This window comes from Eutrigla gurnardus, assembly GCF_963514095.1.
Source record: "Eutrigla gurnardus genome assembly, chromosome: 7".
In the NCBI taxonomy this organism is placed as follows: Eukaryota; Metazoa; Chordata; class Actinopteri; order Perciformes; family Triglidae; genus Eutrigla; species Eutrigla gurnardus.
The window spans coordinates 1092501-1112500 of NC_139921.1; the positions used below are offsets into that span (position 1 = coordinate 1092501).

A 20000-nucleotide genomic window follows, 5' to 3' on the forward strand; every position below is an offset into this window, starting at 1 on the left:
ACACACACATACACACACACACACACGGAGAAACACACACACACACACACACACACACACACACACGGAGAAACACACACACACACACACACACAGAGAGAAACACACACACACACACACACACACGGAGAAACACACAGAGAAACACACACACACACACACACACACACACACACACGGAGAAACACGGAGAAACACACACACACACACACACGGAGAAACACACACACACACACACACACACGGAGAAACACACACAAACACACACACACATACACACACACACACACGGAGAAACACACACACACACACACACGGAGAAACACACACACACACACACACACACGGAGAAACACACAGAGAAACACACACACACACACACACACGGAGAAACACACAGAGAAACACACACACACACACACACACGGAGAAACACACACACACACACACGGAGAAACACACACACACACACACACACACACACGGAGAAACACACACACACACACACACACACACACGGAGAAACACGGAGAAACACACACACACACACACACACACACACGGAGAAACACACACACACACACACACACACACACACGGAGAAACACACACAAACACACACACACATACACACACACACACACGGAGAAACACACACACACACACACACGGAGAAACAAACACACACACACACACGGAGAAACACACAGAGAAACACACACACACACACACACACACGGAGAAACACACACACACACACACACACACGGAGAAACACACAGAGAAACACACACACACACACACACACACACACGGAGAAACACACACACACACACACACGGAGAAACACACACACACACACACACACACGGAGAAACACACAGAGAAACACACACACACACACACACACGGAGAAACACACACACACACACACACGGAGAAACACACACACACACACACACACACGGAGAAACACACACACACACACACACGGAGAAACACACACACACACACACACACACGGAGAAACACACACACACACACGGAGAAACACACACACACACACACACACACGGAGAAACACACACACACACACACACACACAGAAACACACACACACACACACAGAAACACACACACACACACACACACACACACACACACACACACAGAAACACACACACGACGAGGTGTCAGCTGGCATGCTTCTGGAGGGACTATGTGAATTTAGCCAACATGCATACAAGGTGAATATGATATTATGAGCTACAAGTAAAACTCTTGTGTGCAACTAGAATATCAGAGGTCCTATAAAAGGTCCGTGAGGGATGCCTACCTTAAAGAGCCAGGGGGTGAGGATTCTCAGGGGAGGGATGAGACCAGGGGGAGGAGGAGACGACTGGTTGTCCAGAGAAATGCCTAAATTATCTCTTATCTGGAGAAGACGGTGTGATTAAAAACAGAAACCCCATGTTTGCAGGATCACAGTCAGCAGTTTGATCGGGATGCGTGTCGTACCTTGGCCAGGTTCTGCCACAGTTCACACAGATAGTCAAAGACCTGAGCATGGATCTCTGGGTCTTTGATGCTATTGACGTCCCCCAGGATGCCCAGCATCCTCCGCCACATCACCGTGGCAACGTCTGCGTGCCACCCAGTTAGAGAGCCACCCGCCATGACACTGCAGTCCTCGCTGGGGAACTCACTGGTCTCTGGGAGGAACGAATGAACCAATCAGCTCTCATTCACAGGAAACGATGGGAGGCAGAACAGGTGTGAGAGCGTTACCCAGGTCGTCTGGAGTCTGCAGGACCGAGTTGTGGAGCTTCTGGTCCAGCTGGAGGTGTGTGTGGGAGTGTGTGTGATCAGCGTGCTCTGCTGTCAGCGTAGCAGGGGAAGGCGTCTGTGAGCGAGAGCCTCCAAGAGAATGCATGGGGGACGCACTCTCAGAACCTGCAGAGGGGTGGAGCAAGGCAGCTGCATTAGGACCGACGGCAAGGCCATTCTTTACATGGAACAGCAGAACATTCAAACAAGCACACAGTCTAAATAAATACAACCATTTCAAAGGAATAGAAAATACATGGCAGCATTAGACGTTCATAGATAGTGTTGTTTAAGGAGCAGCAACAGAAACGTCTTCAGTCTTGAAGCTGAGATTTGCAGACCTGCAGCTTTCTGGAAGCTTGTCCCAGATATGTGGTGTGTAACAACTCTCCATGTTTGGTTCTGACTGGGGACACAGAGCGGACCTGGTCCCAGACCTGGTCCCAGACCATCTGAGAGGTTCAGAGCTAAGCAGAAGATCATGTATTTTGGTCCTAAACCATTCAGTGCTTTGTAAACCAGCAGGAGTACTTTACAGTTCTTTGACAGACAGGAAGTAAAGATGTGAGAACTGGAGTCATATGATCCATTTTTTGGTCTTAGTGCTGTGTTTTCAGGGAGACCAGTAAAGACACGTTACAGTAGTGGAGCCTGCTGAATACATGGACAAGTCCAGCCCAGGAGAAAAACTAGAGCGGCCATGTTCCACCACAACACCACATTATGTTTTGAGTAGCACAATCAATGTCTCTACAAAGTGATATCTGATAGTCTGATTCTGGGCTGAAATCACAAGCATCCCACTGTCAGGTGGAGTGTGATCAGGCATCGTACGGCGGTGTGTGGTGTGATCAGGTTGATCAACCGGGCAGAAGTCATTATCCCCGTGACATTAATGTCATTAATTGTTTTCCTCTGCAATCTCAGAGAACATTCCAGTTAATGTATGATCTAGGCTGGGAAGTGTTTGTCTGGAACATCTAATATAATAATATAATGTGTCATATTCAGGCCGTTGGTTGTCACAGTTCCATGTGCTGAAACAGCAGAGCAGCCAGAGGGGTCTTTGTGGTGCTTACCGGTAACCGTGACCGTGTGGCTGAGGCTGCTGGTCTCCGAGTCGATGTGAAGCGTCGTCAGACTCGCCACTTCGTGCTCATCACAGGCCACGCCCCCTCCCAGGCTGTCCTGGTCCAGGGAGCTGCCTCGACCCCCTCCCCCAGATCCTCCTCCACATGCCTCTGAACTGAAAGTGAAATCTACAAGAAGAAGAGATGCGTTCGTGTAACTTACATGAACCATTACGTTTTATACAACTCTGTGGAAAACTACACTGATGGCGTTCCTTACTGTCGAACTTGCAGGTGGAGTACTGAAAGGCATTGAAGGAGTCCGATTGGCTGTCTGAGCTGATGACGTCAGAGCCGCTGGCACTGGCAGGTGATGTCCATTCAGAGGGAACCCCCGGATCGTCAATGGGACGGGGGTCATCTGAGGGTCGTGATCCGGGGCTCTGCCCTGCCTCCAGAAGCTCCGGCAGGTCCCTGGGGACCTCCAGACTCCCTGGGCTGCTGCCACGTCGGCCCTGCGTATGGAGAAGGGTCATCTCACATGTTTAGCACCAGTGTGTGTGTGTGTGTGTGTGTGTGCTGTACTCACCGCCGTCCCTTTGGCCCTCAGTCTCTCCTGGATGAACTCGTCCATGAGGTCAGAGAAGTTGGGGTTGGTGCTTCCTACGTCACTGGAGACTGGACGAGCCTTCTGGACCACCTCCTCTTTGTTGGCTGGAAACAGATATAAATATATATGTATGCATGGTGGAAACACACACACACACACACAGACAGAAAGGATGGGCGAGGACTCACAGGTGGACACACAGACAGGTGAGATGAACAGACATGATGACAGACAGGCACAGAATACCTCCACAAACCATCCAAGACACTAAAGTGATCCAGTGTGACTGCCTGAGTGCATTACAGTAGTGTACTACCCGTCTCCAACAACACTAGCCTTCACACTATCCATGCTGCTGCTGCTGCTGCTGCTGCTGCTGACACTGCAGTGGTCAGATACCATATTTAAATGTTACTACACATCTCTGGAAGTCACTGTCCCGTGTGTGTGTACTGGAGGACTGTTAAAACAAAACCACAACACAGCAGGCAAACCACCCAGCAAAGCAATGCAGGAGTTAATCACACCATGCACAGAGAGAGGGGGGGGAGGGGGGGAGAGAGACAGACAGGGAGGGGGGGGGGAGGGGAGGGGGGGGGAGGGAGAGAGAGACAGAGGGGGGGGGGAGAGGGAGAGAGACAGACAGGGAGGGGGAGAGAGGGAGGGAGGGGGAGAGAGGGAGGGGGGGGGAGGGAGAGAGAGACAGAGGGGGGGGGGAGGGAGAGAGACAGGGGGGGAGGGAGAGAGAGGGGCAGGGGGGGTGGAGGAGAGAGACAGGGGGGGAGGGAGAGAGACAGAGGGGCAGGGGGGGTGGAGGAGAGAGAGAGACAGAGGGGGGGAGAGGGAGAGAGACAGGGGGGGAGGGAGAGAGAGACAGAGGGGCAGGGGGGGTGGAGGAGAGAGAGAGACAGAGGGGGGGGAGAGGGAGAGAGACAGGGGGGGAGGGAGAGAGACAGGGGGGGAGGGAGAGAGAGACAGAGGGGCAGGGGGGGTGGAGGAGAGAGAGAGACAGAGGGGGGGGAGAGGGAGAGAGACAGGGGGGGAGGGAGAGAGACAGGGGGGGAGGGAGGGAGAGACAGAGGGGCAGGGGGGGTGGAGGAGAGAGAGAGACAGAGGGGGGGGGGGGGAGAGGGAGAGAGACAGGGGGGAGGGAGAGGGAGGGGAGAGAGAGGGAGACAGAGGGGGAGGGAGAGAGAGACAGAGGGGGGGGAGAGGGAGAGAGAGACAGAGGGGCAGGGGGGGTGGAGGAGAGAGAGACAGAGGGGGGGAGAGGGAGAGAGACGGGGGGAGGGAGAGAGGGACAGCGACAGACAGAGAGAGAGAGAGAGACAGGGAGAGAGAGAGACAGACAGAGAGAGATCACCTGGTTAGGTCCAGGCAGCCAATCAGAGGCCTACATTAGTATGTTACTGTGATGTTGCGGTTAGTTTGGTAGCAGTGAGGAGTGAATCAGTCAGACCAGATGTGCTCCTACAGAATCAGTCAGTATCAGGCTGGAGGACCTGACCCTCCTCCAGACACTAATGCAGCCCAGCTATTTAAACAGAATCAAATGCTTTACTCTGCTGCCCCCTAGCTGCTGGAAATGTCACCACAGATTTATACCAGGACGTTCTTGTCCAGATGTCCAACACAAGGTGAGACTTTCACAGAGGTCACAAACACCCTCACTGTCATGTGAGTATTAGAAGAGTCACTGTCGTATGGAGTTTAATTAAAGAGCTCTGTGCTGGAAACATTACAACCCAGTGTTATTCACAGCCCCAGATGTTTACTACCATGGAAGTCACGGACTATGTCACTGCTCTTGGCTATGACATCACAACAGGAATGAGACGGTGGATAGATAAGATCCCAGCTTCTCAAATCACGGTCCACCTCGAGGTCCAGGTAAAAGAAATACCACTATGGTGATGAGCAGAGTGCACATGGATGTAAGCTTCTACAGCCCTGCTCTAGGACTCCATGTGTTCACAGAACCAGGCCTGGTATAACACTAGTACAACAAACAGTGAGACACACAACCAGACAGACATCTCTGGTTCTAGTCTGAGAGAAGCTGCCTTCAGTATCGTGGATCGGTGGAGGTTCTTTTAAAAACGCCCTGTCATGTCAGACAGAATGCTGGCCTCCCTGTAGTAAGCTACCTGGCAGAAAGGGTCTATACATAAACACCTGAAACGGGGGGACAGTAACATCAGGACACATTCAGGTCAATCCTTCAGGGAATGAGAACGGGAAAACGCTGCACTGCTGATTCAAATGTGCAGTTATCACATCCTATTCTACAACCACTACTGTATGTCACATGGTCTTATGCTGCATCCTAGTGGTGGGAGAGTGAACTGCAGCTTACACCACATATACATAATAATCAGTATGTAAACATAAATGCAACAAAGATGGAAAACACCACAAAGGGTTTGCAGCCGCTCGGTGAGGTTCTGACATGAAGCCTGTTTTCATTGTATGTGCGCTGTTATCTTTTTTTTCCTGGACTGTTGTTTCCTCCTGTGCAGCTGGAGAGGCGCCGGAGTCCGGGGAGGAGGCGAAGGAGGCCGCATGCAACATCGAGGAGAGGGAGGAGGTGGAGAAGAGGGGGGAGAGGAGGTTAAATTTCCAAAGCCCTTAGAAGGAAGAGGACAGGAGGAGGAGGGGGAGGGGCGTCCTAGGTAGAGGAACAGTGGGAAGGTACGGGGAGGTGAGGGGGGAGGGTCCTGGACAGGAGGCAGGCTGGAGAAGGGGCTACGTTCAAGAGGAAACACATCAACAGGGAGGTTGAATTCAGTCCAGCAGCAAGATGATGAGTGTCAGCCAAAAATATCATTCCATCATAACAAACCAGTTAAAAACAGCCAAAAAGGAAGAGAGGGTTGGTGTTTGTGTGCTGACTCTTTCCAAGTTGTTGTCTGATCTGCCTTTCTGAGCGCTTCACAACCCTCACCTGGCGTCGTGGTCTTCCGCCCAAAGTAGCCCAGCACATGGGAGTAGAGGTCCCTGAGCGACGCGTCACCCATGGTGGCGCGGCCCTGTCGCTGCGGCGACGAGCCTTGGGATGACCCCTGACCTCGGGGCCGCGGCTTCGAAGACAAAGCGTGAACAACAGTCTTATAGACGCCGCCGAGGAGCGCTCCCTGGTGGTGTCGTGAGGCGGTGCTGCCAGGCTCCTGGGACCGTGAGCGGGAGGCCCGCGAGCGCAAGGCGGAGCGTCCCAGACGGCCACGCATGCCGCCTGATGCGGCCTCGGAGGGAGCCTCGGGGCCCAGGTTGGATCCCACACAGGAGCCAGGATGCTTGTCCTGGTCTCCTCCAGTCCCAGTCCTGTTGTCAAGGTCTCCAGAAGCTGCCGTGTTGCCGGCCCCGCTGGTATCCGGAACGGTCCCGGAGGCCGACTTGTCGTGTGCCCCGGCTCTATGGCTGATCCCAGACACTGAACCAAACTTACCTGCGCCTCCAGCTCCCGGCTTCGGCCCTGATCCGGGTCCAGCTCCAGGCCGCTCCCCAGCTGAGTGGCTGTGTGTGTGGAAGTGGCTGAGGCGACGCAGCCTGGCCTTCCAGTGGGCCTCTTTGCTCTCGAGGGGGTTGTGGAACTGCACGGATTCAGTGGAGGGCCTGAAGCTGACGTGAACCCCCCCAGAATGGAGCCTCTTGGTGCTTCCGCGGGACCCCTTGGCTTTAGCGAGGTCTGAGGTTTGGGGGGTTTGATTTGGCTCAGTACTCGACTCTCCTGTGTTCGGGTCTGGTCTAACTAAAATGGACCTCTCATTGGCTTCTTTCCCACCCTGTTTCTCTTCCTGTAGTTCCCTCCATGCATCACATTTCCCTTTGCCCCCGTCTGTCTTCCCTGTATCTCCTCCCTTTTTCTCCCCCATGTGTCTCTCTAAGCTAGAGCTCCCCCTAGTGGTGGGCGGTGGCCACTGACACTGCAGCTCCAGGCACTCGTAGATGCTTCGCTGCTCTGCTTCACTCTCCTCTATCGAGTCCACACTGCTATGTCTCACTGATTTAGTCATCTGTCTGTCCTCTCTCACCACCTGTCTCACCTCTCCTGCTTGCCCTGCATATTCCATTTGCGTCCTCGCTATCCCCGTTTGCACAGCTGCAGGTAAAGTTACCACACTGTTTTCTAGCACATGACTGCCGCCATCTTTCTCTCCTGCCTCCTCCTTCCTCTCGCCTCCTTTGTTCGTGAGGTAATCCCTAATAGAGGAGAATAAATCCTCCTCCTCTACCGCAGCACCTGTTTCTACCTCCTCTACATCAATTTCCTTTTCGGATGAAAAGGCGAAGGCGGAATCCCAGTCACTTACCCAATCGGAGCTAGAGTCGTGGCTACGAGAGGCAATCTGGTGCCAGAACTGGTCATAAACACTAGCATCATGTTGTCCCTCTGAGGACGAGGACACAACACCATTAGAGAAGGTTAAAGGAGGGGGAGAGAGGGGGGTGGGGGGGTGTGGGGGTGGGAGTGGCTGAGCTGCGTGGCTGTTGGCTGGGAGTAAGGAAGAAGTTGTGGGGTGGTGGTGCTGGTGGTGGGGGGGGTTCGGGATCGAAGCGGGATCCCTCTGGGGCTCTTCACCTTTGACCCGCTCAGCGATGAAGGGCTCCATGATGTCAGAGGCGCTGCTGCTCCTCGCGAGGGAGGAAGGGGCGGCGGCATCCAGGTCACAAGCCCCTCCCTGGAAGACCTCGGAGCAGGAAGTGGGAGGGACCTCGTCGCTCTGGGAAGAGTGGCGCATCCGAGAGGCGCGGGACGTCAGGGTGATGGGCGGGTCGTCGAGGTCTGGTGATCGGGGAAGATGAAGGAAGGTTAGTGGACGAAAGATCTACAAACCCACAGATGCAAAAACAAAGCATTATAGATACGATCATCAGTATTCTATTGATAATCTTCAGCATCACAGCAGCGAGATCATTCGGGGGTGAGGTCATAATCCAACATACTGATGATCATAACAATAATACTTTGAAAAGGCAGAGGAGGCTAAGCAGGCTAAGTCACACCACAAAGGCCTCATTCACATATACTGTTCATCACATACATTTAAATCAAATGAATTATTAACAGCAACTTCTAGAGAGCTGTAATCATCGATAAGTGGAGACCACAAAACACACATAACAATAAGTAAAACAAAAGTAAGGAAAATCCCTCTCAAAGAGGATATGATTGATGGAATCACCACCACGACAGAAAAGAAGAGCAGGAGGCAAATAGACAGCACACGACATCGGCAACAGAAGAGCTACTAAGAAAAGAAAACGCTGCAGGGGGAGGGAGACGCAGGCAGGTGAGTACAGGTGAGTAGAGGTGAGTACGGGATGCAGGTGAGTACAGGTGAGTAGAGGTGAGTAGAGGTGAGTAGAGGTGAGTACAGGTGAGTACAGGTGAGTACAGGTGAGTACGGGATGCAGGTGAGTACAGGTGAGTACAGGTGAGTACAGGATGCAGGTGAGTACAGGTGAGTACAGGATGCAGGTGAGTACTGGTGAGTACAGGTGAGTACGGGATGCAAGTGAGTACAGGTGAGTACAAGTGAGTAGAAGTGAGTACGGGATGCAGGTGGGTACAGGTGAGTACAGGTGAGTACAGGATGCAGGTGAGTAGAGGTGAGTACGGGATGCAGGTGAGTACAGGTGAGTACAGGTGAGTACGGGATGCAGGTGGGTACAGGTGAGTACAGGATGCAGGTGAGTGCAGGTGAGTGCAGGTGAGTACAGGTGAGTGCAGGTGAGTACAGGATGCAGGTGAGTACAGGTGAGTACAGGTGAGTACAGGATGCAGGTGAGTACAGGTGAGTACAGGATGCAGGTGAGTACAGGTGAGTACGGTATGCAGGTGGGTACAGGTGAGTACAGGTTAGTACGGGATGCAGGTGAGTACAGGTGAGTACGGGATGCAGATGAGTACAGGATGCAGGTGTGTACAGGTGAGTACGGGATGCAGGTGAGTACAGGATGCAGGTGAATACAGGTGAGTACAGGTGAGTACAGGATGCAGGTGAGTACAGGTGAGTACAGGATGCAGGTGAGTACGGGATGCAGGTGAGTACAGGTGAGTACGGGATGCAGGTGAGTGCAGGTGAGTACAGGTGAGTGCAGGTGAGTACAGGTGAGTGCAGGTGAGTACAGGTGAGTACAGGATGCAGGTGAGTACAGGTGAGTACGGGATGCAGGTGAGTACAGGTGAGTACAGGTGAGTACGGGATGCAGGTGAGTACAGGTGAGTACAGGTGAGTACAGGTGAGTACGGGATGCAGGTGAGTACAGGTGAGTACAGGTGAGTAAGGGATGCAGGTGAGTACAGGTGAGTACAGGTGAGTACAGGATACAGGTGAGTGCAGGATGCAGGTGAGTGCAGGTGAGTACAGGTGAGTACAGGATGCAGGTGAGTGCAGGTGAGTACAGGTGAGTACAGGATGCAGGTGAGTACAGGATGCAGGTGAGTACAGGATGCAGGTGAGTGCAGGTGAGTACAGGTGAGTACAGGATGCAGGTGAGTACAGGATGCAGGTGAGTGCAGGTGAGTACAGGTGAGTACAGGATGCAGGTGAGTACAGGATGCAGGTGAGTACTGGATGTAGGTGAGTACAGGTGAGTACAGGTGAGTACAGGATGCAGGTGAGTACAGGATGCAGGTGAGTTCTGGATGCAGGTGAGTACGGGATGCAGATGAGTACAGGTGAGTACAGGATGCAGGTGTATACAGGATGCAGGTGAATACAGGATGCAGGTGAATACAGGATGCAGGTGAGTACATGATGCAGGTGAGTACAGGTGAGTACGGGATGCAGGTGAGTACAGGATGCAGGTAAATACAGGATGCAGGTGAGTACAGGTGAGTACGGGGTGCAGGTGAGTACAGGATGCAGGTGAGTACTGGATGCAGGTGAGTACTGGATGCAGGTAAATACAGGATGCAGGTGAGTACAGGTGAGTACGGGGTGCAGGTGAGTACAGGATGCAGGTGAGTACTGGATGCAGGTGAGTACAGGTGAGTACGGGATGCAGATGAGTACAGGTGAGTACAGGATGCAGGTGAGTACAGGATGCAGGTGAGTACATGATGCAGGTGAGTACAGGTGAGTACGGGATGCAGGTGAGTACAGGATGCAGGTGAGTACATGATGCAGGTGAGTACAGGTGAGTACAGGATGCAGGTGTATACAAGATGCAGGTGAATACAGGATGCAGGTGAGTACATGATGCAGGTGAGTACAGGTGAGTACGGGATGCAGGTGAGTACAGGATGCAGGTGAATACAGGATGCAGGTGAGTACAGGTCAGTACGGGATGCAGGTGAGTACGGGATGCAGGTGAGTACGGGATGCAGGTGAATACAGGATGCAGGTGAGTACAGGATGCAGGTGAGTACAGGATGCAGGTGATCATCCATTTGTCACATGCAGACTTTCAAGCATGCCGATCAGATCAGAACTACAGGAGGAGGATGCATATTTGATGTTCAAGCATTTCTAAAGATCACCTACAGGTGGACCAAACAGCAGCATGAAGCTTCAGGTTAGAGACAAGAACAGTTTCCAGGGTGACGGGGGTCAGGCAGACAAGTAGTGCAAAGAGTGTGTACCTGCCAGTTGGTCGGCAAGGGGGGGTAGTAAAGGGTGGTGGTGATGGAGGAGGATAGGAAGAGGTGGAGCCAGAGCAGGAGCACTCTTAGCACTGCGGATAAAGGCGGAGGACAGCAGAGAGTCTCCGGTAGAGCAGCTACGCAGGGCTGAAGACGTGGGAAGAACAGACAGAAGAGGCAGAAGAAGGAGGGAGGAGCAAAGGGAGGAGGAGAAGGAAGCAAGGCGGGAAGATCGGGGTATTAATCAAGTGGCAGGAAGGCGATGTAAGGGTGAGGAGGGAACAGAGACAAGACGGGAGAAAATAAAGATGGAGAAGAGTATATGGGGTAGAGAGATAACAGGACAGGAAGCAGGAAGGTCAGACGGAGGGGGAGTGAGACAGGTTAGCATCTCTGGAGGAAAGACAGTGAGACAGTGAGAGGCTGGCGGCCGCTTGGGCCCCCGGTACACAGGAGGACTACATCTGTTACAGCTGCTACTCTTCAAATGTGTTAGCAGTGTGAATACGCAGTGGAAGAAATATATGATCTATAAATGATATGTGGACTCACAGGAAACACACAGTTAGACAGTCTGCCGTTTTTTAACATACAGAGAAGTTGTAGGGTGTTATTTATAGGTGTTACACATCTTTAGACTTTCTACACATCTGGGGGCTTCTTAACATCCACTGTGGTTTCTTTTCACCCCGCTCCATCAGGTTATCATCATCACCACTGACAACTGGAACCTCAATCAAACCAATCATGTACTGAGATTAATAGACAGATTGCACATTGAGTGACAGGGGAATACGTGTAGTTGTGTGTATGTATATATTTCTAAGCTACTTGTGTGTGCATGGGTGCATACTGGTATGTGACTGGTTTATGAGCAGTTCTATGGTCACAGCTGGAGGCTTCACATTAATGTTTCTGTTCTTTAACCTTCTAGAGAGGAAGAGGAGGGATACTGACCCACAGTCTTCTGCCGGACGATGCTCCTGGCCTTCTCGATGCCCGGCGAGCCGGCCGTGGTGGCGCTCCGCTGCCTCATGGCTGCCACCTGGCCTGGCTGGTCTCGGCTCCAGCCTTTAGAGAAGGAATGGTCCACGATCTGCCGCTGGCCCTCCGAACCGATCCCTGGAGAGGAAGGATGGAGAAGGGAATCATCTCTGTCTTATTCACTGATACTGACTCGTTAACATCTAATATTAAAAAGTGAGAATAGAGTAAAAAAACAGAAGAAGATTGCAAAGCAGTGTCACACCAGGAGCAGCTGGTGAAGGAGTAGTTTACGATACGATAGACTTTATTGATCCCACATCGGGGAAATTCACTTGTCACAGTAGCAAGAGATGTACAAGCAATAAATAAACAACACAATAAAAACAATAAAATACTGGTATAAAAAAAAAATAGACAAGGGGATTTAGATTAATAAAGATATAGAGAAGCAATGGGCTATGTACATTATATACAGAAGGTTATTTACGTTATACACTATGAAAAGTGTGGAGAAATGTTTAGATGTTGTCTTTGCATTTCAGTAAAAGCATCAGCAGGTTGGGGATGTTACTGATGCCCAACATGGCTGTATGAATCTCGGGCTATGAGAGGCCGACCAACCTTTTCCTTTGTGTTTCTTCTGCTTCTGCTCGCTGAGTTTGTCCAGAGGCAGCTCGTTCAGATCCACAGTGTACAGGTTCCTGGCCAACACCTGACACGGACACAAACACGTTTAAATCAGCCGCTGGCCAGGACGGAGGTAAGATAACGCTCTGTGAGCAGACGATGTTCTATGAGCATGTTGGGCTCAGTGTGATCCAGTGATCATTACATCATCACAGCACTGCTTAGTATCATTCTCCTCCACTCAGAAACCCGGTTTCTACAGGATGCTAGGGCCACTGTAGGAAAAACAAGTGGATAAAGTTTATAAAGTGGCACATCTGAGAGTTTATTACGATGCTAACAACCAGCATCTATTCTAGCTAACGTCCCATGAATGTACATGTATGTTTGTAAGGAATCATCCCAACGCGTGACAAAGCCTCGTTAAGGTCCTTAGGGTGAGGATGCTTATTGTTGGTTTTATTTATATGAGGCCATGTTGTCATCTTATGGGTGTTTATTGATCGGGCGGTTGTTGTTTTCCTACAGTGGTGCTGACACCCCGTCGTATGTTTCTCACTGAAGGACTGCATCCTGAATGAAGTATGAAATGTGTGCCTGTGCGGTGGCTGTCAGGCCTGGAGGACGGTACCTTGGTGAGCGTCTCCATGGTGAGCGACCACTCGGTGACCAGCTCGTCCCAGCAGGTGAGAGAGGAGAGGACGCAGAGGAGGTCGTCCCACAGCTCTCTGCTGATGTAGACGTTCAAGTTGCCCTTGATCCAGGCCACGATCAGCGTCTGTGGGGGGGTCATAGTGATGTAAACTACTCTCATCTGATCGTCATAGTTACAGCCAACATCTGCCTGAACACACGGAATGCTTTCAGGAACGCACCCACAAAGACCAGTCTGACTTTAAAAGTCTGACCTGCCGATTGCCGTCTTCTTTCTGGGATTACCCGCGAGCCTGACCTCACCCACATTATTCAAACATATCTGATCATGATATAAGTTCATTACAGTACATTTGAGAACATGAATACTGATAAAAGCAAATCATTCAAATAAGGAAGTCAAACTATCAAAACTTATTGTATTAAAAAAGGATTAATACCTGATTTATTTGATTATTTTACCTATTATTTTTAAATGCTAAATAGACACCACTGACTATCCATGTATTGTTATTTTCTTTTTGTTATTTTGCTTGAAGACACGCCACCACAGAGTCTTATTTCCAGGTGGGAAACATCCTGATGCCAAGTGTCTCACTCCATAAAGAAGTGATGTGGTCAGTTTGATAGAGTGATGTACCTGGAAGATGGGTCCAGCCAGTCTGCCTGACAGAGTGTTGTTCTTCTTGCCCTGGGGCATGATGGATGGAGGTCTCTTCATCACAGACTCCGTCACCCTCAGCAGAACCAGTAAGACTTGCTCCCTACCAACCAAAACATGACAAAGCCGTCACATGTGACCATGATTCTACTCAAATGTATTTAGACGGGCTCCTCAGTTACTCACCATGTTTTCTGGTCCATGGTCTCATGCATGACCAGGCTTCGGTAGATGTTCAGGACCCGCTTGCACATGTCCACGTGCTCTTCCAGAAGGGCCTTGTTGTCGTTGGCCGGCTCCAGCAGGAAGACGTTGGAGGAGTGGGTGATGAAGACCTGAGGAGGAGACAAGCGGTCGGGATGAACGGCTGACCTAAGAACAGTGTGTGTGAGAATCGGGTAGACGGCGTGCGAGGACCAGACCTGCAGCGTGGTCTGAACTCCGGCATGAACGCTGTACTCCTGCAGCTCGCTGTCGGCCCCCTTGCTCATTCCCTGAGGAAACAGCAAACACACACTTCACGTGAAGGAGTCCAAACATACACCGGCACATAAAAAACATAAAACCATAACCAATCCTTTCTTTGAGATTTTAGGGGGCGGGTCACACATGGCTTCAGGTTCTTCCTCACCTCATCCTCCTTGTCTCCGAGCTGAGAGCCTGAATCCAGGCTCCCGGTGGCGGGGTAGGGGCCCTCCTCGGGCTCCTTCATGAACACCGGCCTGTCCTCCATGGAGATCCACTCCTGGTAAACACGGACCACTTTACGCATCGCTGCAGCTTCACACATGGGAAGGAGGAAGGCCTGTAGATGACAGATAGCAGATACGTGAGTGACACATGGACATAGTAAGAACAGAGAAACAGTTAGTGAAACTGCACCATTTAATAATGGAATAATAGAAGAGTCCACCCAACAGCAGACACGGTCTTATTCAATGGGACAGTCTAGTTCTGAGGACAGCAGCAAGAAAACAATATCAGTGAATGCTATATTTAGAATATTTTCACAGCTTTATCCTGCCATCAGACAGCCGTTTCCAATGGGGAACTCAAACCGGCATCGACACTCTCTTCAAAGCCACTAAACAGTCATTTTACCTCGGAGAACACAGCAGTTGCTGGTCTTTTGCTGCCTTGATGAAACACTTTAAAACACCAAAGACATACAGACAAACTAAGTAACCTTGAGGCTTTGAAGAGAGCACAGGTGGATATAACAGCTCCTTTTCCTGTTGGAAAGATCTCAGATAGATCTTTCTAAATATAGCATACACTTAAACTGACACAGATAGTTGGAGGTGTCTCAGATAGGTTCACACAGAACACCGCTTTGCTCCGGTGCAGCAACCCGTTCCTCCAAACTGGAGGCTTCATACAGCGACCACCTTCAAACAACCTCACCATCCGTTTAAAGACCCAAACGTCAGCCACACAATGTCCCCAACGCTCCTTCACCTGTCTGAAGATCTCGGTGATGAAGTTGACATTGGTCCTGGAGCAGGTGAGGACTCTCCTCACCACCTCCATGTCGGTGAGCTGCTCCTCATCCATGGAGCAGAGTGAGGAGGAGCTGGGCTCCCTCTCCGTCAGCGTGGATGTGTTGGAGTGGCTTTGTTCCGGCTCGCCCCCAGCCAGCGGACCCCCAGAAAGCCCCATCATGCTGCCTCCGCTCGACCCAGACGAGCAGCCGCTACCTTCAAGATGGCCGTCATTCCGGACCCCACCGCCACCGCTGTCTTCGGAGCTGCCGGCGGAGCGAGCTGCCAGCCCGGCGGCGGCTCGCTGGGAGGTAGAGAAGAGTTACAAGTTGTGAACAAGATGTGATCAGTAACAAAAAGGGACTTGGACTGGAAAGGTCAGACCTGGATGTTCTTGGGGACGTTCTCCCCCTCGGTTCCAGGGATGTGAGAGTGTGTGTTGGGCCGCGGCTCCAGCCAGAAGGACACCAGCCAGCGGATGAAGATGACCCGGGCCTGGAGGAAGCTCTCCTTGGTGCAGTACACCGTCTCACCACCGTCCTGCTCCCGGCGCACCACGCTGTAGTAGGGCTTCGGACGCATCGGGGGCACGTCTGCAGGGCGAGAGCAGAGCCTTCATGCACGTCCTCTAGGGTTACACTACCATACTGGGGTTAGGTCAGATATAACTGACCTAGGATCGGGTGGTACAGGCTGGTTTCCATGGCGAAGTTGGGAAAGATGTGAGGGAGGTAAAACTTCCTGAAGTGACCAAAGAGGAAGCTGAAGCCACGTTCATGGTTCTCTTTACAACGCCACTCAAGAGACTTGGCCTGGTGGAGGGAGGGAGAGACAGAGACAGAGACAGAGACAGAGACAGAGACAGAGACAGAGACACACACACACACACACACACACACACACACACGAACAAGAACACGAACAAGAACACACACACGCGTTATAAAGAGAGCATTACAAACACAAGAGGGTGAAGTGGAGAAGAGCACCATTGTTTTGGGGCAGAATGCTGTCAGTGTGTGTTTAACTGTGCGTGTGTGTTCATGTGTGTGTGTGGTTGTAGAACAATGAGGAAATACAAGTAGAGAGTGTGTGTGGGTATGATCCTGCACGTGAAGAAGTTAGTGATACCAGTAGGGATCAGGTGATGGGGCACTTCCTCGTCAGGTCACATGATGTGAATGGAAACACATTGTGTTCATGTCAGTGTGTTAGTAAGGAAAGGTGATAATACCTGGTTTACCATGTATTTGAGTAGCGCTTCTAAGAAGTAAGCACTGAGGTCTTCCTGGTTCTTGTCACCTGACTGGGGAGGGACCAATGGGGTGATCTCTTCTGGGGTAACCTGAGCTGTGGGGGGGCAGACTCATGTAAACAGATGTAACATAACATGTAACATCTGTGTGTGTGTGTGTGTGTTGTACTAACTCTCTGTTAAGCTCAGTGGAGGGTTGATCAGGGTGTCCAGGGTGCGTGGCGTCCCGTGGCACAGCGGAGCCGGGAAGCCCGGAATCAAACAGGCGAACATGCAGAGCTGCTCGCGCTCCGCGTTGCTCTGCAGAGCCTGCATCCACAGCAGGAAGAGACGCACACCTTCACGCCGGATCTACGGGGGCCAAGGAGGGAACACAGGTTAGCAGGGGTTTCTGTGATAGTCACAGTTCAATGTCCTGCTGGGGACGATCAGAGACGTACCTTCAGAGAATTCCCCGTGTGCAACAGCTTTTTGAGGATCAGCCCTGAGAGACAAACACACGTGCACTCAGATTAGAAGACAAATTTACTCATTCAGTGTTGGTTAAAGAAGGAGTTGCCAAACTGCACTTAAGACACTTTGACGACAATATGAACACACAGAGGCCCGACGGATCCTTTGGGGTCGGTGGGGCTGATCCTTTGGGGTTGGTGGGGCTGAACCCTCGGGGTCGGTGGGGCTGATCCTTTGGGGTTGGTGGGGCTGATCCTTTGGGGTTGGTGGGGCTGATCCTTTGGGGTTGGTGGGGCTGATCCTTTGGGATCGGTGGGGCTGAACCCTCTGGGTCGGTGGGGCTGATCCTTTGGGGTTGGTGGGGCTGATCCTTTGGGATCGGTGGGGCTGAACCCTCTGGGTCGGTGGGGCTGATCCTTTGGGGTTGGTGGGGCTGAACCCTCGGGGTCGGTGGGGCTGATCCTTTGGGGTTGGTGGGGCTGATCCTTTGGGATCGGTGGGGCTGAACCCTCTGGGTCGGTGGGGCTGATCCTTTGGGGTTGGTGGGGCTGAACCCTCGGGGTCGGTGGGGCTGATCCTTTGGGGTTGGTGGGGCTGAACCCTCGGGGTCGGTGGGGCTGATCCTTTGGGGTTGGTGGGGCTGATCCTTTGGGATCGGTGGGGCTGAACCCTCTGGGTCGGTGGGGCTGATCCTTTGGGGTTGGTGGGGCTGATCCTTTGGGATGGGTGGGGCTGAACCCTCGGGGTCGGTGGGTCTGATCCTTTGGGATGGGTGGGGCTGATCCTTTGGTGTTGGTGGGGCTGAAACCTCGGGGTCGGTGGGTCTGATCCTTTGGGATGGGTGGGGCTGATACTTTGGGGTTGGTGGGGCTGAAACCTCGGGGTCGGTGGGTCTGATCCTTTGGGATGGGTGGGGCTGATACTTTGGGGTTGGTGGGGCTGAACCCTCGGGGTCGGTGGGGCTGAACCCTCTGGGTCGGTGGGGCTGATCCTTTGGGATCGGTGGGGCTGAACCCTCGGGGTCGGTGGGGCTGATCCTTTGGGATGGGTGGGGCTGATCCTTTGGGATGGGTGGGGCTGATCCTTTGGGGTTGGTGGGGCTGAAACCTCGGGGTCGGTGGGGCTGATCCTTTGGGATGGGTAAGGGTTGATCCTTTGGGGTTGATGGGGCTGAACCCTCGGGGTCGGTGGGGCTGAACCCTCGGGGTCGGTGGGGCTGATCCTTTGGGGTGGGTGGGGCTGATCCTTTGGGGTGGGTGGGGCTGAAACCTCGGGGTTGGTGGGGCTGATCCTTTGGGATGGGTAAGGGTTGATCCTTTGGGGTTGGTGGGGCTGATCCTTTGGGATGGGTGGGGCTGATCCTTTGGGGTTGGTGGGGCTGAACCCTCGGGGTCTGTGGGGCTGATCCTTTGGGATGGGTGGGGCTGCCAGTTAACGGTTTGCCGATCTCAGCACTAATGTAATATGCATGCAGGACAACAACAGCAGCTGCACTGTGACGTGTTCTCCTCGGAGGTCTTGGTGCTGACATCACATGAAGCCACCGATCACGTCCAATAAGAGTTCAGTCACATACAGTCAAATTCAAGCAATATTCCTGCATTTCAAGGTGCATTTCCATGCTTTTCCAGCCCCTTCCAGCTGTGGTAAACTCCATCTTTGTACCAATCCAATGGTCAGTATTCAGTCTACTTATTATGTCACTTGTTCATCACATTAAATGAGATGTTATTGTCCTCTAAACAACCAACATGATGTTTGGAGACAGCTTTTTACAGAAGGACCACAAATGAAAGGAAAACTAATTCCACTAACAGATCCACAGAAATATAATCACCAACTATTTTCATCATCTGTTCATCATCAAAAGTCATTTTTCATAAAGAAATGTCAGAAAATGCTGTTTTCAGTCCCTCAGATATGGAGATCTTCTTTCCTCTGTTCTATCATAGATGTCATCACATACAACACACATTTCAAGACCTTTATTCTAAATCCAAGCACTTTTCAAACCTTGGAAACACCACACTAACATTCAAGTGTTTTCAAGGACTTCCAGCACCCATACAACCCTGCATACAGTTTGCTGGCCTGGGATCTGATCTGCTGCACTCGTGTTTAAGATCAACTGCGCTTCAAGAAAAGGGGGCGGAGTTACCAATGCTGTGGAACTGCCATCGGCTCTGGATCCTCTCCGGCAGCAGCTGGAGGATTTTCTGGGAGGAAGGAAAATAAAGATTCAGATACTGAAGACCGTTGAAGAACACTTGTTATGTGTTATGAGTGGGTTTTATCTATTTCCTACGCCCCAAATATCTCCATAATAATTCATTATGGTAACTTCACTGGTTGGTTGGTTGTTTGACCAGATTCAGATCATTTAATGATGACATTCATATGTAATCAATCATTCCATTCTTATTCTAACAAAGACAACATTTCCAGTTAACCTCAAAGATGAAGAGGATCGAGTCCAGCTCCTCCCTCTGAGACTTGTGACCTGAAACAAACAGACTAGCTTCAACAAAAACAGCAATGACACACTGCTTTTTTGTACCCCGTGAAAACGGACCAATCACAGCTCATCTTATTGTTTTGGCGTAAAACGTACCTTTTTGTTTAAGGCTGACCTCAATGGTGACAAAGTTCTCAAAGAAGACATAGTAGATGTGGGAGTAGTTCAGGTCGAAGAACTGCTTCAGCTCCGACGACTCCGCGTTTTCTGGGAAACCAAGGGAGGCAGACAGGCAGGCAGACAGACAGGCAGGCAGACAGACAGACAGACAG

General features: G+C 51.6%; 1 protein-coding gene across 6 annotated transcripts in view; it reads right to left on the bottom strand.

The window, feature by feature from the left end:
* ralgapa1 (Ral GTPase activating protein catalytic subunit alpha 1) overlaps positions 1 to 20000 on the bottom strand; it is an 87595-nt gene that overhangs the window by 62594 nt on the left and 5001 nt on the right. For 3 of the 6 annotated variants that reach the window (XM_084013630.1, XM_084013631.1, XM_084013633.1), the window contains exons 2-25: positions 19825 to 19935; positions 19664 to 19713; positions 19372 to 19429; positions 17201 to 17244; positions 16934 to 17111; positions 16740 to 16855; positions 16179 to 16317; positions 15890 to 16098; positions 15483 to 15809; positions 14656 to 14829; positions 14447 to 14518; positions 14211 to 14359; positions 14004 to 14127; positions 13341 to 13487; positions 12704 to 12794; positions 12053 to 12217; positions 11096 to 11242; positions 6452 to 8290; positions 3487 to 3611; positions 3178 to 3412; positions 2907 to 3086; positions 1789 to 1953; positions 1519 to 1712; positions 1337 to 1435 (exon numbers count right to left, since the gene is read on the bottom strand). In XM_084013630.1, the coding sequence (XP_083869756.1) occupies positions 1337 to 1435; positions 1519 to 1712; positions 1789 to 1953; positions 2907 to 3086; positions 3178 to 3412; positions 3487 to 3611; positions 6452 to 8290; positions 11096 to 11242; positions 12053 to 12217; positions 12704 to 12794; positions 13341 to 13487; positions 14004 to 14127; positions 14211 to 14359; positions 14447 to 14518; positions 14656 to 14829; positions 15483 to 15809; positions 15890 to 16098; positions 16179 to 16317; positions 16740 to 16855; positions 16934 to 17111; positions 17201 to 17244; positions 19372 to 19429; positions 19664 to 19713; positions 19825 to 19935 (5138 nt within the window). The remainder of the gene's footprint in view (positions 1 to 1336; positions 1436 to 1518; positions 1713 to 1788; positions 1954 to 2906; positions 3087 to 3177; positions 3413 to 3486; positions 3612 to 6451; positions 8291 to 11095; positions 11243 to 12052; positions 12218 to 12703; positions 12795 to 13340; positions 13488 to 14003; positions 14128 to 14210; positions 14360 to 14446; positions 14519 to 14655; positions 14830 to 15482; positions 15810 to 15889; positions 16099 to 16178; positions 16318 to 16739; positions 16856 to 16933; positions 17112 to 17200; positions 17245 to 19371; positions 19430 to 19663; positions 19714 to 19824; positions 19936 to 20000) is intronic. The other 3 variants (XM_084013632.1, XM_084013635.1, XM_084013634.1) reach the window with 3 other exon arrangements.